General features: G+C 43.8%; 1 protein-coding gene across 5 annotated transcripts in view; it reads right to left on the reverse strand.

The window, feature by feature from the left end:
• KLHL13 (kelch like family member 13) overlaps positions 1–26,175 on the reverse strand; it is a 448,657-nt gene that overhangs the window by 190,225 nt on the left and 232,257 nt on the right. For all 5 annotated transcript variants that reach the window (XM_085607880.1, XM_085607879.1, XM_085607881.1 and 2 more), the window contains exon 2: positions 2,289–2,430. In XM_085607880.1, the coding sequence (XP_085464006.1) occupies positions 2,289–2,430 (142 nt within the window). The remainder of the gene's footprint in view (positions 1–2,288; positions 2,431–26,175) is intronic.

A 26,175-nucleotide genomic window follows, 5' to 3' on the forward strand; every position in this document is an offset into this window, starting at 1 on the left:
CGACATACTCATATAATTGATCAACTGTTTATTAAAACACACAAAGAATAAAAAATGTGCACGTTACAGGCCAGTGACGCTATTTTTAATACATCATTTCCACTTACTGGCAGCTAATGAAATTACAGTTTACATATATTTCATGTAGAATTCCGAGGATGTCCTAATGATGCATTTTAACACCACTTGAATTTCTACAAAGGTGGATAGATCCAACTCTCTTGTCAAACGAAAACAAGCATTTTCAAAGCAACTGGTCTCGTATTCACGCGAGTTTAAGCTATTGGCATTGTAAATGACAATGCCTTTTCTTTATGTTTTAAAAACAAACACAAAAAAAGGGCATTGTCATTTACAATGTCAACAGCTTAAACTCGTTTAAATGCGAGACCTATTGCATTGCAAATGCTTGTAATCTATTGACTTGTCAGTCTTCCAACACTGATGCAGCCATCCCCCATGCTCATAGGCTATCAATCATCAGTTCAGTGCACTCTTATTTATCTCAGTATTCATTATGTGCCACCTACGATGTCAATCTCCAATATGTCACACTGCGGAATCCAGTCCTTGTGTTGTAGGATGGAACTGTGCTCTGGCATTTATGTGTATGAAGGGAATATATAGGGAGGGAGAGAGCGAGAGAGAGCGAGAGAGAGCGAGAGAGAGAGCGAGAGAGAGCGAGAGAGAGACACCAAGCATGTCCCATTAATGTTTGGCCAGCCACAAGTCCTGAAGTTCTTCCTTCATCCACACAAAAAGCCAGGAATCGAGGGATACATTTTGACCACACCTCATGTCATTACAGTTGTCACAGTTCTAAACCTTCAGCTATCCTTATTACATAAAAAACCTCCAACTTCTATACAACGTCCAGTGTAATGACCAGAATTCTGGTTATGGAAAACCTGGACTGCTGCAACATGAAATATACTGGTCACCTCAAGAAACCAACTGCTAGACTTTAAAGGCTACAAAGCCAGGTTGTCACAATGTTGAACGACTTCAAACATGACTACATCAAGCCCACTCTAAAAATCAATCTATTGGTCTTTAAAAGAGGCTAGCATTAAATTCAAGGATTCAGCTGTACTATCCACAAAAACTACTGGAATAAAGACACAGAATTGGCTCATCGTTATGCTCTAGGCAGGAACCTCCAGTTATCTTCCACCCACCCTGATATATCAACTATCATTCAAGAAGATTAAACAGATTCCTGAGAGTAAAGGCCCCCAGATTTTGGAACATCCTCAAATCTACTTTGACATCTGAATATATGCAGTTATGCCAGCATCACTTAAACATGAGTGACTTTGTGGAATGTTTCCATTGATGCCTTCAGTTCCATTAGCTAGGAATGCTCTAGCATATTCATGGGCTGTCTAATTTCAACATAGTGAGAATGCTGCTCACATGCATATTCAGATTGATTCAGCTTCTCTACCCAACCTAGCTACTGATTGCAGGGTATTAAGCAGTTACTTTGTTTCAGGATACATCTTAATTTAATCCACAACAGCACCATCAAAAGGTTTGAAAGAGAAGAGCAGAAATCCCAGTATCAACTTGCTGCAGCTGAGCTGAACAAAGGTTCTTTATAAAATAAAAAAACAGCCCTGTCCCAAAACATAATTACTTAAACACTGCATTAGTGTTCCTTTAGTTGGAGAATATAAGAATTCTGCATTCAGTGAACCAAGCCAAAAGTAATCTGGTTAATGTATTCAAACAAAGGTTGTGGTTGATTGACTAAGTGACTAAAATGCATTGAGATGCTTTTACTAAATATATGGCTTCAGTAGGGAGACCTAATAGAGTATACTGTACTTGGAATGACTGTGGAATGACTGTGTCAAATTAAAAAGGATGTGGCACACCCTGTGAAAGCTTTGTCTACAAAGGCAGGTAGTCTGTGTATATCTTTATTTTCTTTACGAATTAACATATTGTACAGTGATCATAGATGGCTGAGATTAATCTAAGGATTCTTTCCATCACCTTGTTACACTAAAAATTAAGTAGCCAATTAAATCACTGCCTAGATCATTTGCATGTTTTTTTTTACTTATTATTGCACCTGTAAAGAGCTTCTGAAACAAAAACTTACTGTCCTGCCTATTAGCCAAAAACAAACAAGAAATTGTTAATACATCGATGTGTCTTGCTTGTGCCAGGCACAACTGTTGTAATGGAAGCTACTAGACCGGGCTGTACGTTTTGCCAGATTTGGTGAAGTACAAGAGAAGCACTCATACCGTATCACTTTAACAAAAATGTAATTTTACCTGTAGTACCACAGAACTGTGCGTATTGCTAGTAAAAAACCTAGTTGTTCCGGTCTTTGAAGACTGAAGATGAGCAGACACTCCCATATCGCTGCTCCCAAGAGACACTTTCATGTGAGGGTCGTCTTCTTCCACTAAAGATCTAAACAAAATGAAAAATATAAACACAATAATAAGTCTATTGAACTTTTAATCTATGATACTGTGCAAAGCAAATAAGTACATCAGATAACATTTTAGAGAATTTGGTTTAATTATTTAGATCAAGAGTCTGATACTTCAACAAGCAGACTTTTTAAGTCTCAGCATTAGCGGACTAATGAAAAAGCTACCTACGGTAATTATCTTTCTAACAATATTCCTGGTGGATAATCTACTTTCCTCACCTTTTGAAACTCCCCAGGCATCCGACTGGATTTAGAAAAATTATAATAGCTCTCCTACATCACTAAATGGCACTAAACTTCATCTCAATGGTAGGGTACACTCATCATAAAAACGACATCTCCTCTATAGAACAGGGAGGTGGGCAGGATCTGTCAGGAATGTGCAGGCAGACCAGAGAAAACAACAGATGGTAAGTAGCATGATATACTGATGGATACTTCTGCATGCAGAGTCCTCATCTTTGGAATCAATACCACAGTAATGGTGGCAGGTCTTAGGAGATAGTCACACCACAAAATCCTGTTGCACAGACCTTGCAAAATATCCATCTATGCAGAGTCTAAGCAATAGTGATTGTTAAAGGTGTGCTTCGAAGCCCACATTGCAGCCAGGCATATGTCAGATAAAGGAAACAATCTGGCCAAGGCTGAAGAAGATGCTTTTGTCCTGGTGGAAAGGGTCCAGATACCTTCAAGAGGATCCTTCTTGGCATGGGCATAGAAAATAATAATCCACAGTACAACACATCTGAGCAGTGTCCCTTTCTGGACAACCTTACTAGTTTTGCACTAACATAACCTACGAATTGTTAATCAGTCTCGAATTTCACGGTCCAGTCTATTTAGCAGCTCTCCAAGGATTCAAAAGATGGAGTCTCTCCTACTCCTTAGTAAGATGAGGCCGAGGGTAAACTGTAAGTAGGGTGATCAACTGACAACAGGGGACAAGATCACCACCTTTGGAAGGGATGACAAATTTATCCTTAAAGGCAGGAAACAAAGATGTGAAGGTGGGAAAGATGGCCAGCACCAGCAGCTCGCTCATAAGTTCAAACAAATGAATGCCCATCAAGGAAAATGTCTTTATCATCAACAGTTTTAAAGGTCAACTATGCATAGGCTCAATCAATCAGAGACCCAATTAAGAAAGTGAGCGAATTAGTTACTTATCTGTAGAATTAGGTTTGCAGCTTCAAGGCTTTTTGAATTTACAGGCTGTGCATTATTCCGACAATGGTGGCTGGGTTCAGAAGTGTCTATTTTCTCTTCCTTTCTTTTTTTTCTTTTGGAAAGCGTCGTTAACACCCATGCGGCAGAGTGACCTTCCCTCATGAAGCAAGACGTTCCGGACACCCTAAAGGCTCCATTGCTTTACCACCACCTTCACGTTTGTTTTATCCGGCGCCCTTGTGTTTATGTGGCTTACCCTGTGCTGTTATAACTGTCCTGTTCTCCCCTTTAACAACGTCCACACATGTTTTCTGGAAGAGGTGTGTGTGGGGGAGGGGCAGAGGAGGGGGGAGTCACATGTGAAGCTAGACAGTCTTCAAGCTGCAAAACTACTCCTATAGGTGTGTAGCCATTTCGTTTTGCAGAGTGACTCTTTCTAGATTCTCATGCTGTGCATAGATTATATAGCTGTGTTCTCCTGTTCCGTGGGAGCTTGGGTAGAAAATTAGAGTGAATTTGAAAACAGGTGTTTAAGTACTTTCTGCCCATTAGCCCAATAGCCACCAGGTGTACTTTTAGAGTGGCATAAGAGAGTCCTTTGCCTAACAAGTACATGAGGTATTTTAGGACTATGGTGTCGTCCATTGTCTTTGGCACACCATTTTCAAAACCTGCATCCCTTCTGAAGTGTTGGTTTTCCTGCTTCTCTTAATACCTTCAATGTTCTTTTTTTTTTTTTATCAGCTGGAGGTATCAGAACTGTATGTCTTTCTTCAACAGCCACACCACTCCCACTCCCACTCTCCCCCTGCGTGGTTAGAATGTCCTGGCTTGTTGGTAATGCCAGCAGTGTTATGTTCCTCTGAAATGCCCATGCCCAAAACTCCTTTGCTAGGGTCGATAGTTCATGTGATCTTGCCAACCCCCACCCCATCCACCATTTGTCGATGGTTGTAAAGCTGTCCTTTTCTATCTATATTAAGCCTGGGCAAAGCACTACACTACGCTCGCGTAGTTTGCGCTACTTCGCACTACGCAAATTGCACGTAGCACAGTGCGAACACGCATAGTGTAGTGTTGCGTAGTGCAGCGGTCATTTTTTGCTTGCTCGCGGTCCTCAATGTCAAGTTGGCGCCCACGAGCAAGCAAAATGACATCCCGGCGAGACTTTTTCCTCGTTCGCGATCAGCAACATCAAGTTGGATATCGCGAGCGTGGAAAATAAACCTCCTGGCGAGATTCTCAACGTGAGGTCAGGTTTCTCATTGCCAATGGTCGCGTATACTCGCGACCGCGACCGCTCGCGATGAGAAACTACCAGTCCGCATTGAGAAAGCTGTAGCTACTCGAGCGGCAGAAAACTACAGCTCGCACTGTGCAAGATGCCGTTTTCAATGATTGCACAGTGCCGGTTGCTTGTCCGCACTGTGCAATCATTGAAAACGACATCTTGCACAGTGCGAACAGGGTACTATGCAGTTCGCGAAGTGCTATGCGTAGCTCGCGTAGTGCGAAGTGCACTTTGCGTAGCTTCGCATAGTGCTACTTCGCGAACTACGCCCAGGGTTAATCTATATCACCTTCACCCCCACTTTGAGATTGGAAGGCTTTGGCTTTAAAGGTTAATAACACTGTTGTGACTTCCAGGATTTTTATATGTTTAACTGCGCTTCTCTAGTTCCACAGGCACCTAATGTCTGTTCAAGTGCACTTCCAACCCAATGTTGGGTGCATCCATTGTGATAGTCACTTGAGGCCGGTGGATGCCTGAAGGGGCTGCCCACTGCAAAGCTGAGGCTGTTCCACCATTGTATTTCCTTGTGTAGCTTTCCTGTTACAACCACTAGATCTTCTCAACTCCCAGTTGCTTGAAACCAGCATCTCTGCAAACACTCCTTGAGTGGTCTCATATAGAGCCTGGTCTTCTGCATCAAAGGTTTCCATGATGCCATCATACCTAGGAGTTTCCCCTCGACAGTGTAGTCATTTGGAACTTCTGCGTTTTGATGTACCTGCTGAGGGCCCACAGATCCATGAAGGGCCTTAATGAAAAATCTGCCTTAGGTACTAGGACGTATGCAGAGTAAACTCCCTGTCCCCCTTTTGAGATTGGTACAGTTTCTATAGCCCTTTTTTTTTTGTAGACCGGCCAGTTCTTTTGTTAGCTGCAAAGTGTATTTGATGCTTTGGCACCTTAACCTAGGTTTTATGTTTGGTGTTCTTCTTTTTTAGCAATTCTATGAAATATCCGTGTTAGATCATGTTGATTATCCATTTGTCAGAGAGGTTTCATCATTTCATAAAAAATCCTTTGAATCTGCCCCCTACCGCTGTTGAGTGGCATGGGTGATGTGGTGTTCCAGCAGCGACTGGATCTGACTCAGCTGACCCTGGAGGAACGCACCCTCCGGCAGTGCTGGAATAGGTGCCAGAGGCGGGCAGCTATAGTCCGCCCGTACGCTCCGGAAATCCCCCTTGGGATGTGTTCAGCGCTCCCGCATGGGGGAGATTGGTCGGGGCTAGCGCTTTGGGAGGAGCTGGGGGTACAGATGGTAGGGGACCTATTCCGCGACGGTGTGTTATTGTCCTTCCAGGAATTGCTGGATGCCCACGGGCTCCCGCAGGGGGATTTTCTGCTCCATGCGGCTTTGGTGGCGAGCATCCAGAAGCATTGGAATATGGGGCTGTCGGAACCCCCGACCGCGGCGGGTTGTCAGTATGTCGTGATGGCAGCAGGGACGGCCAAAGCCATCACATGCTTATACCGTAGATTGTCGACAGAGGGCTCGCAACCTCTGGCCGCACTGCGGGAAAAATGGGAAATGGACCTCGGGAAAACGATACCAGAGACCACATGGTCCACGCTAGTGCGGAGGGCCTGGAAGGGGACTCGGAACGCACGTTTCCAGCTAGTGCAGTTTTTCACATTACATAGGGCGTATATGACGCCGGCCAAGATCTTGCAATACTTTGGTGGAACGCAATCTCCATGCCCTCGGTGTGGGGGAGAGGGGGCAGATTTTCGCCACATGTTTTGGGCCTGTCCGCAGTTGGGCGCTTACTGGGCTGAGATAGTGGACTGCCTGAATCAGGTGACAGACCGCTCTCTCACTCCAGAGATGGGGACTTGCTTGTTGCTATGGTTTCCCCACACCCGCCGCACGAAGGTCACTAGCAGGTTCTATGATCTGGGTTTGATATTAGCTAAGAGAGAATTGACTCTGCACTGGAAATCCAGGGGGGGGGCCAGCTACGTGCGGGGGAGGGCAGCGCTAGTGAGATGGGTGGGGGCGGAGGGTACGCTCAGGGTGCAGATGGCTCGGAGGAGAGACGATGAGAAAGAGTTAGCGACGGCAAGGGCATGGGAACCGTTGGTAGTGGAGCTCCAGGGGCTGATATCTGAGGTGGAGGAAGGAGGGAGCACTTCGGATCGGCAGGAGGCGAGGGGAAATGGGGATTGAGATGGGAAAGGGATGAAGGCGGCCCCTAGACATATACCAGAGGCCTGGATACGAGAGACGAATTGCTTATGCAGAGAGGGGGTGAGCAACTGCAACTGAACTCCTGGGACGGGGGGGGCACATCGGGGGTGAAACGGAGGACAGGGGCGCACTGACATGGGGGTGGGGGGGGACGAGTTGGGAATGGGAGGGGCGATGCTCTTGCTGCACGCGGGGAACCGTGATGTAATGCACAGTTATTGTTGATTTGGAAACTAATAAAAATGTTTCAACAAAAAAATGGGTGATGTGGTGTTGGGTCACTTGGTGGTGTGTGCAGCTCGTCTCAGTGCTGTTCCCCTTTCACAGGTATGTCAACAAAAGAGCTGTCTTTGTTGCCCTGCGTACTGCCACGGTGTTAAAGTGCTGTGCCTCGGTTGCTGCATGGTCAAGGTGGCATGGGACGTTTCTGATTGTGGACCTCCTCGGGAAGGCTTTCTCCTGCAAGGGGTGGTTCCTACCTTCAATGGCCCATTGGGCTGCAGGACACTTCTGGATCTCACTGTGTTCCTCTTTCAGTTTGACGACATAGGTGTCTGCTGCATGTTTCACCACTGCGTTGTACACCAAGATGGAATCTGGCAGTAGATGGCCTCGAGGGATGTATCCATTTCCTCTTCTGGTGATATCTTGCCAGTCCTCCGGTGGTTCGTCCTCACATATGTCCTCTTAGTACTGACCATCATTCTTTTGGCCTGTAATACTAGGGATTTTTTTTTTTTTAACTGTTATAGGTGTTATAGGTGATAATTGTGATGATTTTAAGTAATCAAGCAATACAATTATTTGACACTGGCCATCATGTAATTCTTTGTCATACTTTAATGCCTCCTCCTCCTCTTCCAGCAGTTTTTGTTGCCAGTGGTGGCATCTCTGGTAGCTCGCGTTGTTCGGCTTTGGTTTCGATCCAGAGCGGTGTTTCCTTCAAGGGTGGAAGAGGGATCCTTTAACCATTTAAGGTGTTGACCTCCTTACGGAGGAGGGCCTCTATTTCGGCCTCAAGATGTTTTCTCTTCCCCTCGACTTCAAGCACTATATTTTCAGTGTGATCCGTCGGGGGTCTCTCCTTTGCAACTGAACTTTAAACCTCTTAGGTCAGCGTCTCCCTCCTGTGCTTCACATTGCCACAAACTGCAGCTACCTCCTACACAACTGTAGGATCGGAATACGAAAGTGTGTCCCCCCAAGCGACACCATCTATTCTTTTAGTTCCACTGCCAACAGGACCTGTGTGAGTGAAAACATCTTGAATTTATCCTTGTGGAGAAATCCATTCAAAACCCTTGGATCAAGGAGGTGAAGAAGAAAATAACAAGTGCAAAGCTGTCTAATTTATTTTTCAGGGAATGGCGAAAACTGCTACTTTGTTCAGCAGGGCTATGGCCTTCTGTTGAAGAATATAAACCTGCTCGTCTGACTAGGTTGAGAAAAAGGAAGGAATCAGAGGGGGGGGGGGGGGGAAACTCCTGGAAAGGGAGGAAATAACCCTTGTCTATGATTTTCAAGATCCACGGGTCCATCATGATCGCTAAACAAACCTTCACATGGTGTGATACTTTCCTTATCACAGGCCACACGTTGTTTCCTTGAGGGGAAACTGGAGCGGTTTTGGGGATAATGCAACGGAGAAAGAGCGCTACTGCTGACATGGTCAGCTCCTGGATCCACTGGGCTTCCTATATTGGCAGATAAATTGGTAAGGCTGCTTTTGGAATGGTTGAGAAGGCAGAGGCTGGCAAAAAGGTATAACCTTGGAGTAACCGTAAAACTTGCAGCACTGTTTCAGGAACTGGTATGCAGAGGAAGACAATACAAGAGATGAGGCCCGTCCATGCTTAAAACGCTCAAGGGGCAAATCAGCTTTTCTGCCAAAGAGGCAAGAGCTATCAAAGGGCGTTTACATTAAATATGCCAGGACATCCCCTGAGAACACACTGGGACAAGTCATGGCCTGCCCCTGGTATAAACTCCACAAACTCCAGGTTTGAGAAGAAGCAGTGACCTAACCCTGGAGTGGGATGGGTGTCTGATTTGAAGGAGGATGAGGAATATGGACTAAGAATGGTGCCTGGAGAGCAATGGATGATTGTGTGTACAGTCTGAGGAGGAGGAATGAACTGTCATGCAATTCAGCAACAACAAGGTGGCACTCTGCACTTGTATGTACATTTAAAAGAAGACCTGTAGGGAAGACTTTAAATACGTTTAGATAGTGGCTGAAAACGTACCCAATGGTAGAGTTTGAACAATGCAGTACCACTTAAATTAGCATATGCGGAATCCCAATTACATGCACTAGGGAGACACACCGATTGGGAATTACACATTTTCTGTCTCAGTTCTATTATAGGGGAAAAAGGTTTTAGTGCACAAATTGACCTTCTGATGAGCCGAAGATCATTCTTTCCGGTGAAAACCAACAACTCTCAAGTTACCTTGTGTCGGATATTTGTGGAGGACTGAAGGGCTTTATTAAACTATTAAAATGTACTGCAATACAATATATCAACTGACCTGAATTTCAATAAACTGAAAATTTCAATCAAGGCAGTATTGGTTTACAGAAGAATTAAAGTCACTCTCTTGTTCTCAGCTATTGTTTTTAAGACAATGAAATACATGGTGCTTGCCTTACCGGAAAGGCACCTGAGGAGATCTGATGATGGATATAATTTTAGCAGACAATTGTAGACACACAAAAAATCAGGAAACTACTAAAGGCATCAGTGAAATAGGCAGAAGCAGCAAAGGTTGGGAGAATGAATCCTCAGCGCCAAGCTGCGGGGTGAAAATGCAAGTCAAAAGTCAAGAGGAGACATCATTAGAGTTTAGTGGTACACAGAGATCGTGCATTTATGAAATGGTTATGAAGCAAAGTACACCAGAGCTGCATTGCAAGGAAGGTACAAAGCCTTCAGTAATGCAGTTGGGGAAGAAAGGGTCAGAGGCAATCCAAGGTAACTGTGTGGTGGCAATAACAATCTCAGTCATTAACATACTGAAAAAAATATCTAATGGCTTACACTTTATTAATTTTAGGTTAACTTTTTTCCTTTCAACATATTTTTTGGTTAATTAAGACATTTTAGGTCTGAATTGACAGTGCTGTTGTCGCCAGACCTTATGTGATCAACAGAAAAAGTGCTCTTGGAAGTTTGACTAGAAGAACGGCTTAGATCTCCTCCACATGTGGTTTCTCTTGACTGAATCATTTGATTGGGCAGACGTGTGCTTCCCTGAAAAAGAGTGCTTTTTGCCTCATGATACAGCATATGCTGAATACAGCAGGACTGTGTTGGTTATGGCAGCAAACATATAGGCTTGAGAGGTTTATCATGGAAAGTTATAATAAAAGGCAGAAGACTGCAGAGAATACATCATTACGCTGAATTAAAGCATTCGGAGAGCTATTTTGTTACACAGAATCTCACAGCTGGCCATAGTAGGCAAGGATTTTGTTGTGGATTACTTCCTCTGAGAAATCATGGCGATAGAATACGTGCACTGTGATCATCCCGTTTAGACCCTCTTAGGCAAGAGTTTTTTTTTGCCCCACCAAAAGTAATTTTGTACGCATTTGTAAATGTATGACTGTATGCCTGATGGCTGCCTTGTGGGACACCTTATGCTCAATATGGTAGGCTATATTGATTAAGGTGACAAGCCAGTGATAAAGGTTATAGTCCCGATTGGCTCCCATGGAAAGTTACGTTTGATGCCATGGGTCTGATCGGTTTATTTTTTAATGTAATGAAAAAGGCAATAGAGCAGGCTTATTTATTGTGAAAAGCATTTGTTAAGTAAATAGGCCTTACGATTGTTATCACACTGAATTGCATGCTGTAAACAAGTATTTATTTACAGAGTTGGCAAGGGCTTTGCTGTTGGTCTGCTCCCCCTACGACAAATCCTGGGGGTATACGATTTTCACTGTGATGCTTGTTCGGCCCTTTTAAAAGGGTTTTCATGTTGTTCAGTCAACTGTAAATGTTCTACAAATTTGTGATTTACTTACTGTACACATGATGGTAGCCTTGTGGGGAAGCTTTTGATCAATAAAGTAGGTCTGACGTGATTATGTTGACAAACGGATAAACGTTATAGGTCTAATTACTCTTTGGACAAAGATGCACCAGATGCAATAGGCCTGATCTGTTTATAATGACTGGTTACTACAAAGACAGTAGGTCTCATCTACTTATGAAATGCATGTCAAAGCCAATACGTTTCTAAGGGCAGACTGTTACTTAACTGTGATAAAGTCTAGAAATCAAGATTTTTTTTCTATGAAATCTCAGATTACTTTTTGTAGGCAAGGAGCTTGGTTCTTGCTTGAATCCCTTCGGAATGCCTGACAATATTGTCTGCTAGGACTGCGTTATCAAAAATGTAATTAAAATATACACATATATATCCATACACACACATACATACACATATATATACATAGAAACATACAAACACATGCAGACTTATACACATACATATATACGTATATACACACACATATATAATACACATACATATATATACCCACGTGATCTTTTTAAAAGTTTGGAGAAGTTAATGAAAGCTGAGCAGTCCAAATGGTGGGAGCATCGCTCCTTGAGCCGCTATCTTGAGGTGGGACGAATACCCCGTGGGCTTAGAATCATGCTGGCTCCCAGTTACGAGCAACCGGACCCTAACATGCTCAACGAATGGGCCGAATGTAATCTGGAATCGTCACGCAAGTTGGTAACCATCTTAGTGAAATACGCGGAAAGTGATCGCGCAGCGCTGCAAATCAGAATCGATGAGGTGAATAAAGAAATTCAGGCATTGGTAACTTCGGTCGACTGCACTAAACTTAGGGAAGATATGATTATGCATCTCCGTAAAGAGGAGGAAATTATAAAAAAGCGCAAGGCATTCAAATTTCAGCGCGATAAGATTGATTATCAGCAGGGTCGCATTTTTACCTTCGCAAGGAAATTTGACGCCATCAAAGCCTCTAAAGCACCAGCAGCGCAGTTTTCCTCCGCCATGACTCCGAATGCTACACAATCACCTCAACTAGCATCTTCGGTCTCTGAACTTAGTTCAATACCTGATAGTGATTCTGATACGGAGCGTAACAGAAATGCGGCGCAATTGGGGTTTACCCGGTTCTCTCTGGCACAAGAGGTGGACTGTTTGCGGCAAGACCGACGCGAAACCCTGAGACCGAGGAGGAAAAATCCCAGCAGCGCAAAAGACACAACCAAAAGCGCAGATTACGCCGACAAGCAGGCCGCAAACGCAAAGCCAAAAAGGAAATACAACAAAAGATGGATCAAGTAACCAATGTGTTGCATGATGTTCTAGAGTCCTCTGGATCATCATCAGTTTTAAATCTCACCAGCACTCAGTTAAGTCCAGCTGAGACTAACATCTTACATCTTGGTCTCTCGTTCAGTCCGGCTAGCAACTTTAACTACTCTAAAACACGGATTGATCTGACAAGTTAAAGCTGCAGAAACATTTTTTGCTCAATCCCAATACTTTGAGATCTATTCCTATACCTGTGGTGGGTATGCAACAAGGATTGTGTGCTGATGATCTGGATTTAATGCAAGACCTTCAGCAACTTCACAATGAAGGCTCTAGCTCTGATTTCACAGAGGATCATTTAGCTTTGAATATGCCTGGCCATACTAAATTCAAACCCAAATCTACCTTCACCCCTTTAATGCTGCATGATAACATCGACATCTTTCACAAACTATCTATTTCAGGGATTAAAAAACTGTATTCATCTACCCTGCGTGAAAAATTAAAACACACAGCACAGAACAGTTGCTACTTTCAACTTGTCAGCAAACTACAGGCCAATAACAACATCATTGTGCGTCAATCAGACAAGGGTGGTAACGTAGTGCTATGGCCTAGGGATCTTTACATGGAGGAAGCCTACAAGCAGCTTAATGATTCCCAATGCTACAGACGTTGTGATGCAGCTTCAGTGAAGGCAGCACGGACTGAATTTTACTCCCATCTCGTTGCCTGGAGAAGTACAGGATTACTCAGTCAAGATGAACTTAAATTCCTCAAAAATGACTTTCCAGTAACTCCTGTTATTTATTTTATTCCTAAAATTCATAAGAACATTGAGAAGCCTCCAGGCAGGCCAATCATATCGGCACGTAGTGGTTTATGTGAGAATACCTCTATATATATTGATGCCTTTTTACAGGAGCATGTTAAGGCTTTGCCATCTTATGTGCAAGACACAGGTGATTTCTTAAGGAAAATAGCTGGGTTGATTTGGGACCCCTCATTTTGGCTGATAACGCTTGATGTAACATCTCTCTATACCAGCATCCATCACTCTGATGGTGTAAGAGCAGTCAAACATTATCTGGGCACTAGACCCATGCATATGTCTAACCATAACAAAATGCTGTTAGCTATGATTTCCTTTTGTCTGCACAACAACTATTTCATGTTTGGCAACCAGTATTTCCAGCAAGTCAGAGGTGTTGCCATGGGGGCCTGTTTTTCTCCCAGCTATGCCTGTCTTCACATGGGCTGCTGGGAGGAGCAGGTCCTCTATGGCCAGCACCATGACATACTCTCAAAACATGTAATTCATTGGTATCGTTATATAGACGATATTTTTATGATTTGGCAAGGTACAAAACAACAGGCCCTTGACTTCATTGAGGTGATCAATTGCAATACACTAAATCTCAGTTTCACCTCTGACATTAGTCAAGACAAAGTGTTCTTTTTAGATGTAGAAATCTTTATTGACTATGGCAAACTCATGACACGCCTTTTAAGGAAACCTACCGCTGGCAACACCGTGCTCCATGCCACTAGCCATCATCCAGTGCACCTTATTCGCAGCATTCCCTATGGGGAGATGCTGTGCATTAGGCGTATTTGCAGCACGGAGTCCGATTGCCTCATAGCACAGGAAATGAGCAAATTGAGATATTTAGCCAGGGGTTATTCTACCTCTACAATTGATAGTGCTATTCGCAAGGCTAATTGTTTGTCTAGAGATGAGGTCCTGATTAACAAAGCATCAATAGCCACATCGGTCCATACCAAAGAGCCAGTCAGGTTGATCTTGACGTACAATCGTCAACACCAAGCGCTCAGAAAAATCTTGAAGAAAAATTGGAGCTTGGTTTGTAATGACCCTGTCATTGGGGATCTAGTGGCAGTGAGTCCGGAAATCACGTTCAGGAAAGCTCGCTCAATGAGCGACGCTTTGGTCAAGTCCAGTCCTGAGATAGGCTCCAACACAACTTGGTTGCAGTCTAGTAAGGGCTTTAAGAGATGTCCTAGCTGCAAAGCGTGTAGACACGGTGTAAGTAGGACGCAGTTCTCTATTCCGTTCTGAGACATCCCTCGTTCCATCACGAAACCACTTACCTGCAAGACTGATTTTGCTGTGTATGTGCTGTAGTGTCCTTGTGGCCTGCAATATGTTGGTAGTACCAAGTTGCAGGTCCACAAACGGATACTCCAGCACATACGGGCAATCAATGGAAGTGATGCTTCCTATCCGGTTGTACGCCATTTTAAAGAACTACATGACAATAAAAGCGAACTTTTAAAGTTCTTTGTCATTGATGCAGTGCTCCCCTTGAGACGTGGGGGTAACAGAAAAGCACTGTTGCGTGCTCTTGAAACGAGATACATCTTAGAATTGGATACTAAGACGCCACAGGGCCTCAACTCTAGTGAAGATTTCTACACTTGCCTCTAATTGGGTCTAATATTAGACTTCCCATATGTTTATCTGCAATGTGTGTTGGTCACACCTCCTTCACCAATTATTGGTTTTAAATAATTTTGATTACACATTTCTAACACGTTGTGCATTATGCATGTATTACTGTACAATTTCTCTGCACTTAGACATATTATGATAGTTGTCTAAATATGGACTGACAGTCTAGCATCAACAGGGCAACACTTATAGGCACCATACAGTAACCCCCTTTTTAGGTCTCGGGACCATCCGGTCTGCCGAAGGCAGAACTGGAAGTCGAGAGATTTAATGTTTTGGAGAAGAGGGGCTTGAACCCGCCCCTCTTCTCCCCTGTTCTCCATTGGCTGGCCTCTTCAATGCTGGCCAGCCACTGGAGAAGAGGTCCCGTCACTCCGATCATGCCCCGTCCTTTTCGGATCGGGGGGCGTGTTTTTTGCAGAAAGTCTAATTATCTCCTCCAGCCAATGGCTGGAGGAGATAACAGCAAAACACGCCCCCGAATCCGAAAACGACGCTACGTTTCTCCGAGGCATTTCTGCTCTGCCTCGGAGAAAGGCAGTGGTGTCTTCCGGTGCCCTCGGCTTGTTCTGGGTTATTATCACATACGAGCGCTTTCCAATACAGGAGTTTAGCACGTACACTTTACAAAAATAATCTGATATATTATGGGGTAACGCGTCAGCATATTAAAGAAATACCTTTTTGATTTTAAAGTGAGACGCATTTTCACATGATCTTTGTTGCTTAATTCAAATGCCAGGTATTTTTAGGTTTTCGATCGAGCAAGGGCTCTTAGAGGCCAGCCTGACCCTTGGCTGGCTCTCCCCGTTAATGATTTTCTTGCCCCCTGTACGCACACCTTCACATCTACATAAAAACTGCTTCCCCCACCTTTGGGTACCCTGAGTAGTACTGTCTACAGTTCCCACCCAACCCTCTCTGTACATCCTTACATTCATTCTCTTAAGCATCGCTCATCTTTGAATCTCACGCTGTCTACGGACAGCACAGGACAGCTCGCTTCCGGCTGAACTTTTTCTTCCGGTGTGCTCACCTCTTTGGTACGTCACAGCTGCTCATCCAGGCGAAGCGCTGCCCCTCCCATCCGCTCTTCGTCTTGCCGTAGCGGATGACATCCTCGAAGAGACAGAGCAGGGTGCGAGGGAAGTAGGCAGTGCTGACGCTGCGATGCAGCAGCTGTGCCAGCAGGAAAGCCACAGCCAACGCCAGCCAGAAGCAGGCCACACAGCTCGGCTTAGTGGCCGTCCCCAGCATGGCCCAAACAGCTGTTTCGCACAGCTGAGTGTTACGTATGGTCAAACGTGCCTCGCTGTTTCATTAGCCCGGGGGAAAGTATCAGCGTGGAAACCTTTACTTGTCGCGGGGTTGTGACGAGAGAACGGTGGCCGGGACTGCGGTTACCATGTTTGCGGAGCCTGCAGGCTGTGTGTGATGCTTTTAAATGCAAGCGGCTTTATTTCATTCTGTGTTCTTAACAAGTTAGCAGCAATTAAATAGAAATAGAATAGACTATTAGTTCTTTTCGAAGAGTTGTACACTTGCTCTGCAGTCATAAAACAAAGAGATCCTAGAAATGAGATCTGAGAGAAAGAATACAAAAATATACATTTTGCGAAGTGCGAGAATCGAAACTTTATATACACATAATGGAATATATTTATTATTTATGCGTTTTAATATAGTGTGAACTTTACCCGAAGATAAAATCCACGCCTTCTCGCTGTTGTTTACATGACCCTTTCCCATTCTAAGATGGGTGGTAGGACACGGCGGTCCAAGCAGGTAACTTCGGTTATCGGCAGCCTCCGCCTGAGGCAGGCAGCCATCTTGAAATGGGCATTCATAAGGGTTTTCTCTTATAGTGCGAACTTCTGTCTACAGCAGTCGTTCTTGCCTGGTCAACGCTTATATTTATGTCCTTTAGAACTTTGCTGCAACCCGACATAGCTATCTATAGTGCAGCAGGTTCAGTGGCACCAGGGTGCACTCCGCAGCGGGCTTGTTTGGGGCTTCTTTCTGCAGGAGGTGGGTCTAGTTGCTCCTCTGGCCATGCGCTGCTGTTCCTCCCATCACACCCCTTGTGCTGTGGCTGGCTGCAGTGATTCCAGGATTTCTGCCGTGTTTGGAGAGGGAAAACGACAACAGGAGGATTTGACGGTGGACAGGCTTGTTTTTTGGGAAGTTTGGAGAGAGTTTCGGGTCCCGGAATCTTGCGCCTGGACGGACCACGGAAGGGACAATGCGGCCGACTAGGATTTGGGGGTGAGTACCGGGATCCGCCGCTGGTGTCATTTAACCAACAAGCATTTACAATGCAACGGTCTCGGCATTGTTAATGTTAGAGCTATTGGCATTGCTCATGACAATGCCGTTTCTTTAAATGTTTTAAAAACATAAACAAAAATAATGTCATGAGCAATGCCAATAGCTCTAACTTTAACAATGCCGAGACCATTGCATTGTAAATGCTTGTTCATTTTGGGACAGGCGTCCACAATGTGTTTACACTGTAAATAGTTGGGGTCGTAATATATGTTTTAGCCGACAACACGGTGTAACGATGGCATTGTAGGTCTAACTCAAAACTGTTAGATTATACCCACTGGGGTCAGATTTTTAGATTGCTAATTTTGCACATCCTTTGCTCGTTTTGCACATGTAGGAAAGCAACAACAATTTTTTAAGAAAGACTTTGAATGTTTTTTTACTAAAAACAAGCCTTTCCGAGTTGTTTTACATCTGCTTATATTCTAGAAACACTTTAATACATGAAATTTGTTTTATTAGTATTTTAACCAATCAATGTATATGCTATCACTATGTTGCCCTATTATTATTGTTGGTGACCAAGATTAAGTAATTTTTCTATGTCTATACATGCAGAGTCTGTACCAGCCAATTGTGTCATTTGTTTAATCAGCACTTAAAAAAGCGGGATCGCAACTCCCATGGCGTCATGTGATCAAGGCCTCTGGTAGGCTGAAACGCGTCATGCAGGCATTGCTGTTAACGGAATAAAATAATTTACTCACCTGCAATTTGGGTCGGTTCTCGTCTGTTCCTGCTTTCCCTCGAGATCGCTGGTGTGCAGGAGTGCTCCAGGCGAAATCCCCGAAAATAAATAAATAAATAAATAAATATATATATATATATATATATATATATATATATATATATATATATATATATATATATATATATATATATATATATATATATATATATATATATATATATATATATATATATATATATATATATATATATTCATATATATATATTCTACTGGCGGTCGCCAGTATATAGTTAGGACAGTGTTTCCATAGGAAATCTCAAAATTCAATTTTGAATAACTTTGGCGCCGGTTGACGAATCCTCGCGAAATTTTCAAAACTAATGGGGCGCTCCGTTCAGCTCCTACCCTGAAAGTCTCGGGGTGATTCGTCAAGCGGGGGCCGAGAAAAAAGGGGGTCCCAAAGGGGGTCCCCATGCATTTTTCCATAGGACCTTTAGACACAGCTACAGCCCGAACGGCTGAACAGAATTACTTGAGAGGTAGCCATAAGGTCAAGGAAGTGCCTTTTGCAGGTCTGGTGTAAATCTGTTCAGTATTTCCTGAGAAAATAGCATTTAAAAGCATATCAATATCTATACGCGCGCAGGGTGCGCGCACCGTGCGAGCACCCCAACGTGCGCGAGCGTAATTCTGCTTGGTGGGTACATGTTAGTCAACGTTCGAATCGGTCGAAATCAGGAAGTGTCGGCCGCCATTTTGTTTGTTTTCAGTGCGAGAGTGAAAAAGGAAGGTGGCGAACGTGAAAAGGGGGCAGGGTAGAGAGTTCCTGACCCCGTAGACCTTGTCAGGGGGTCCCTGAAGGACCCCGAAGGCAGAAAAAAAAAATTTTTTTTGTTTAAATTGCGGGGGTGCGCGCACCGTGCGCGCACGGTGAAAAAAGAAAAAAAAAGTTTTTAATACGTAGTTTATTGTAAAATAAATATATATAAAAAAAAAATAATACATAAATAAATAAGCATTTAAAAAAACGTACAAATTCACTGAAAAAACCATAGGTTTCACACACGTTATAGTTAGGTGGATATTTCACTCGTAAAAAACCAATGAAATTCCCCCGTTATAGTTAGTTCAGATAACTATAACTTGCGCGACCGCCACTCTATCACAAGGATGATGTCATCAGTGATGTCATGAGTGATGCCCCTGACCATGTCATGAGTGATGTAATATGTGACGTCATGAGCAGTGGATTGCGGGCGCGCGAGTTATAGTTATCTGAACTAACTATAACGGGGGAATTTCATTGGTTTTTTACGAGTGAAATATCCACCGAACTATAACATGTGTGAAACCTATGGTTTTTTAATTGAATATATATATATATATATATATATATATATATATATATATATATATATTTTCGCAGGAAAAACCATTGGTTTCAGGGGTATTATAGTTAGCTGGCCATTTTACTCGTACAAAACCATAGAAATTCCACCGTTATAGTTAGTTCTGCTAACTATAACCCGCACGCCCGCAATGCACTGCCGATGATGTCACATATTGCATCACTGATGGCATCACTGATGACATCACTGATGACATCATCCAGTGAATGTGGTTTAGTTTGGTATATATATATATATATATAAAACATATTTAAATTTCAATCTGTATTGAAGATTGAGTGGATATATAACTGTCTGGATGGAGGATTTAGTAGCTGTCTCACTGTCTGTTTAAGCGAGTAATTAAAAGTGTCTCACTTAATACATGGATTAGTAACTAAACTATGTGAATGTGTGTAGCACTGTCTCTGTTGTTGTATAACATGCTGCATCAGTTGGTCACGAACTACATGAGTGTGTATATTAGTTATTGATTAGTTGGGTGAGTATTTGCATGGGACACTGAGTTTGTGTGTGGTGGGATGGGGTGTGTGTAACTATGCATAGATGTGTGAATGGTTGATTGACTAGGCGTATAGGTTTAAGAGTGCATGTGGAAACAGTTGTTTGGATGACAGTGTATTTATTTGTGTGTTGGTGAGCGAATATATGTTTTAGTTGTACATCTTTAAGTAAAAAAATAAAAGGCATTGTATGTGAGAGTTGGTGTATATAAATAAGTATGTGTAAGAGTCAGTGATTGTGAGAGTAACTATATGAATAAGTGTATAATTGTAATGGTGATGTTTTAACATATTAACTATGAGTTACTATGTGTTTGAATAAATGAGGTGTTGTTGGATAATTGTGTGAGTAAATGTAAGTGTGATTAATGTTATTCATGAGTAAGTAGGATGACTGCATAACTGACTAAGATGACTGCTGATGAGTCAATGTATATATATGTGTATAAGTGCATTTGACAGTGTTCTATTAATTAGTGACTGTATGTATAAATGATTCTGTTGTTGAATGGGTAGTTGTGTGTGTAGACTTAGGAATCAGTGAGTGGGTATGTAGTAACTGGTATTGGTGTGTCAATGGTTTCAAATATGGTACTCTGTATTTTACAGTGAGTGATGAAAGGTTATACTAGTGTATGATGAGGTGTATCAGACTGTCATGTGAATGATGTCATCAGTGATGTCATTTGAGATGTCATCAGTGATGTCACTGACCATGTCATGAATGATGCAATATGTGGCATCATCAGCAGTGCACTGCGGGCGCGCGAGTTATAGTTAGCAGAACTAACTATAACGGAGGAATTTCTATGGTTTTGTACGAGTGAAATGGCCAGCTAAATAAAAAACACCCCTGAAACCTATGTTTTTTTTCTGTGAATTTCTAAGGATTTTTAAATGCTAATTTCTAACTATAATGTCTCTGAAACCTATGTTTTTTTTCAGTGGATTTCAAAGCTTTTTTAAATGCTAATTTTTAAGAGTGATAGTAGTCATACCTATTTTTTGTACTGATTTTCTACAGTTTTTTTAACTGTTTATTTATAAATATTTTATTCATTAAATAACATATATTTTTCTGAAAATTTGAAGAAAAAAAATCAAACTGAAATATTGATAAATGTTCTTGTTTTCATTTTTTATTTTAATATATTTATATTATTTTCTTTTAAAAGAGTCGCGCACTCAAAGCGTACACATCATGGTGGGTGCGCGCATTCTAGCAGCCCTTTTAGAAAAGTCGTGAAGGATCCGCGTACGGTGTGCGACGGCTGCGTGTTTTACAGTTACATCATACACATTTAATATTACGTGATGTGCGCGATTGGTATGCGACAAGTCCGCGACTCCTCCTCTCGTGCATTCGCGACACATGCGCATTACGGTAGGAGATGCTTGCGCGGTTGCGGGTCCCGCGTGACGTCATATACGTGCTGGGGCGCGTGACTCCCGCAAAAAAAAATTATGTTCCAAAATGATATGTATGTGTCTTTAATATACATATTAGGGCAGGAGATTATCTAAGATATTCATAAAAATATTATATTTGTACTTATAATAAACTTATATTATTTTTAAATATATTTTCGCAAAGTCGGGTGCGTGCATCGTGAGTGGAGAGAACCAGGTCAGCAGAGCTGCTGTAGAGCCAGAGAAACAAGGTCAGCAGAGCTGTTGTAGAGCAAGAGAACCAGGTCAGCAAAGCTGCTCTAGAGCCAGAGACCCAGGTCAGCAGAACTGCTCTAGAGGCAGAGAACCAGGTCAGCAGAGCTGCTTTAGAGGGAGAGAACCAGGTCAGCAGAGCTGCTTTAGAGCCAGAGAACCAGGTCAGCAGAGCCTGCTCTAGAGCCAGAGAACCAGGTCAGCAGAGCTGCTTTAAAGCCATAGAACCAGGTCAGCAGAGCTGCTCTAGAGGCAGAGAACCAGGTCAGTAGAGCTGATTTAGAGGGAGAGAGCCAGGTCAGCAGAACTGATTTAGAGCCAGAGAACCAGGTCAGCAGAGCTTCTCTAGAGCCAGAGAACCAGGTCAGCAGAGCTGCTTTAGAGCCATAGAATCAGGACAGCAGAGCTGCTTTAGAGCCATAGAACCAGGTCAGCAGAGCTGCTCTAGAGCCTAAGAACCGGGTCATCAGAGCTGCTCTAGAGCCTAAGAACCGGGTCAGCAGAGTTGCTCTAGAGCCTAAGAACCGGGTCAGCAGAGCTGCTGTAGAGCCCGAGAACCAGGTCAGCAGAGCTGATGTAGAGCCAGAGAAACCAGGTCAGTAGAGCGGTTTTAGAGCGAGAGAACCAGGTCAGCAGATCTGCTTTAGAGGGAGAGAACCAGGTCAGCAGAGCTGCTTTAGAGCTCAGGGACCAGGACAGCAGAGCTGCTCTAGAGCCAGAGAACCAGGTCAGCAGAACTGCTTTAGAGCCATAGAACTGTGTCAGCAGAGCTGCTTTAGAGCCAGAGAACCAGGTCAGCAGAGCTGTTGTAGAGCCAGAGAACCAGGTCAGCAGGGCTGCTCTAGAGCCTAAGAACTTGGTCAGCAGAGCTGCTCTAGAGCCAGAGAACCAGGTCAACAGAGCTGCTGTAGAGCCAGAGAAACCAGGTCAGCAGAGCTGCTTTAGAGGGAGAGAACCAGGTCAACAGAGCTGCTTTACAGCCAGAGAACCAGGCCAGCAGAGCTGCTTGAGAGGGAGAGAACCAGGTCAGCAGAGCTGCTCTAGAGGGAGTGAACCAGGTCAGCAGAGCTGCTCTAGAGGGAGAGAACCAGGTCAGCAGAGCTGCTCTAGAGCCAAAGAACCATGTCAGCAGAACTGCTTTAGAGCCATAGAACCGGGTCTGCAGAGCTGCTTTAGAGCCATGGAACCAGGTCAGCTTAGCTGTTGTAGAGCCAGAGAAATCAGGTCAGGAGAGCTGCTTTAGAGGGAGAGAACCAGGTGAGCAGAGCAGCTTTAGAGCCAGAGAACCAGGTCAGCAGAGCTGTTGTAGAGCCAGAGAACCAGGTCAGCAGGGCTGCTCTAGAGCCTAAGAACTTGGTCAGCAGAGCTGCTCTAGAGCCAGAGAACCAGGTCAACAGAGCTGCTGTAGAGCCAGAGAAACCAGGTCAACAGAGCTGCTTTACAGCCAGAGAACCAGGCCAGCAGAGCTGCTTTAGAGGGAGAGAACCAGGTCAACAGAGCTGCTTTACAGCCAGAGAACCAGGCCAGCAGAGCTGCTTTAGAGCCCGAGAACCAGGTCAGCAGAGCTGCTCTAGAGCCCGAGAACCAGGTCAGCAGAGCTGCTCTAGAGCCAGAGAACCAGGTCAGTAGATCTGCTTGAGAGGGAGAGAACCAGGTCAGCAGAGCTGCTCTAGAGGGAGTGAACCAGGTCAGCAGAGCTGCTCTAGAGGGAGAGAACCAGGTCAGCAGAGCTGCTCTAGAGCCAAAGAACCATGTCAGCAGAACTGCTTTAGAGCCATAGAACCGGGTCAGCAGAGCTGCTTTAGAGCCATAGAACCAGGTCAGCATAGTTGCTGTAGAGCCAGAGAAATCAGGTCAGGAGAGCTGCTTTAGAGGGAGAGAACCAGGTGAGCAGAGCTGCTTTAGAGCCACAGAACCAGGTCAGCAGAGCTGTTGTAGAGCCAGAGAACCAGGTCAGCAGGGCTGCTCTAGAGCCTAAGAACTTGTCAGCAGAGCTACTATAGAGCCAGAGAACCAGGTCAACAGAGCTGCTGTAGAGCCAGAGAAACCAGGTCAACAGAGCTGCTTTACAGACAGAGAACCAGGTCAACAGAGCTGCTTTACAGCCAGAGAACCAGGCCAGCAGAGCTGCTTTAGAGCCAGAGAACCAGGTCAGCAGAGCTGCTCTAGAGGGAGTGAATCAGGTCAGCAGGGCTGCTCTAGAGCCTAAGAACTTGGTCAACAGAGCTGCTGTAGAGCCAGAGAAACCAGGTCAGCAGAGCTGCTTTAGAGGGAGAGAACCAGGTCAACAGAGCTGCTTTACAGCCAGAGAACCAGGCCAGCAGAGCTGCTTTAGAGCCAGAGAACCAGGTCAGCGGAGCTGCTCTAGATCCAGAGAACCAGGTCAGCAGAGCTGCTCTAGAGGGAGTGAACCAGGTCAGCAGAGCTGCTCTAGAAGGAGAGAACCAGGTCAGCAGAGCTGCTCTAGAGCCAAAGAACCATGTCAGCAGAACTGCTTTAGAGCCATAGAACCGGGTCAGCAGAGCTGCTTTACAGCCATAGAACCAGGTCAGCATAGCTGTTGTAGAGCCAGAGAAATCAGGTCAGGAGAGCTGCTTTAGAGGGAGAGAACCAGGTGAGCAGAGCTGCTTTAGAGCCACAGAACCAGGTCAGCAGAGCTGCTCTAGCTGACACTGATTGACTGAAACTGACTGACTGACAAAGACTGACTACTCTCTACTACTCTCACTCTACTACTCTCACTCTACTACTCACTCTCCACTACTCACTCTCCACTACTCACTCTCCACTACTCACTCTCCACTACTCACTCTACACTACTCACTCTACACTACTCACTCTACACTACTCACTCTACACTACTCACTCTACACTACTCACTCTACACTACTCACTCTACACTACTCACTCTACACCTCTCTACTAACTCTACTACTCACTTTCTAATCTCTACTACTCTCTACTACTCACTTTCTACTATTACTCACTCTCTACTCTCTCTCTACTACTCTCTACCTCTACACCTCTCCACATGCACACATATGCATATATATGCATATGCATATATATATATATGCATATGCATATGCATATGCATATATATATATATATATATATATGTATTACCTACTGGCGGTCGCCAGTAGGTAGTTATAGTTAGGACCGTGTTTCCATAGGAAATCCGCAACATTCTATTTTTATATATATATATATATACACATATATATATATATATATGTATATATATATATATATATATATATATATATATATATATATATATATATATATATATATATATATATATATATATATATATATATTATTATCTACTGGCGGTCGCCAGTAGATAGTTATAGTTAGGACCCTGTTTCCATAGGAAATCCGCAACATTCTATTTGGAATAACTTTGGCGCCGGTCGACGAATCCTCGCGAAATTTTCAAAATAGGTGGGGCGCTACGCTCCGCTCCTACCCTGAAAGTCTCGGGGGGATTCGTCAAGCGGGGGCTGAGAAAAAAGGGGGTCCCAAAACGCGTTTTTCCCATGCATTTTTCCATAGGACCTTTAGACACAGCTACAGCCCGAACCGCTGAACAGAGTTACTTGAAATTTGGCAGAGAGGTAGTCCTCAGGTCAAGGAAGTGCCTTTTGTAGGTCTGGTGTAAATCTGTTCAGTAGTTCCTGAGAAAATAGCATTTAAATCAATATATATATCTGAGCCAGCTTACGGTGCGCGTACCGTGCGCTTATGGTAAGCTTACCGTACGCGTACGGTGCCGTGCGCGATTCTGATTGGCTGTTAGATCTTAGTAAACATTCGAATTGTTCGAAACCAGGAAGCGGCGGCCGCCATTTTCTCTCTCGCACTCTGAGGGGGGGGAGGAAAAACAAAGGGACAAAACATGTAAAGGGACTGGTTAGACAGCTCCTAACCACCTATTCTTGGTGAAAGTGTCCCCCAAGAACCCCCAAGGCCAAAAATTCATTTTTAATTTTTTTCGAAAAATCGCCGATTACGCTTACCGTACGCGTACGGTAAAAATTATTTAAAAAAAAATAATTATCAACACTCTCCCCACCCCGTGTGCAAATGGTGCCCGAAGGGCACCATTTGCGCATTGCATATATTTTTGAAAAAAATGTAAACGCTCACCTTTCACAATGAAGCGCATAATATGTCCTCCATGTGCGTACGGTGCGCGAAGCGCATCGTGCGTACATGGCCCATCCAGCGCAACGTGGGCACGCCACTAACTGCGTAAAGTGGGCGCGCGGTGCGCGTTAAGTGGGCGCGCACGCCACGAATGGCGTAAAGTAACTTAGCATTTAAAAAACCGTACAAATTCACTGAAAAAACCATAGGTTTCACACACGTTATAGTTAGGAATTAGCATTTAAAAAACCTTGCAAATTCAGTGAAAAAACCATAGGTTTCACACATGTTATAGTTAGCTGGACATTTTACTGATAAAAAAACAATGAAATTCCCCCGTTATAGTTAGTGCAGGCAACTATAACTCACGCGACCGCAATCCTCTGCTGATGACATATGTGTCTTTATGAAAAAACAATATTTGTAATATATGTATAGCTAAAATTTAATGGAAGAAGACATGGGCAAATAAGTGTCTAAATACAGTATTAGCATCAGCAGAGGATTGCGGTCGCGTGAGTTATAGTTGCCTGCACT

The sequence above is a fragment of the Triturus cristatus genome, chromosome 5_2 (assembly GCF_964204655.1).
Source record: "Triturus cristatus chromosome 5_2, aTriCri1.1, whole genome shotgun sequence".
NCBI lineage: Eukaryota > Metazoa > Chordata > Amphibia > Caudata > Salamandridae > Triturus > Triturus cristatus.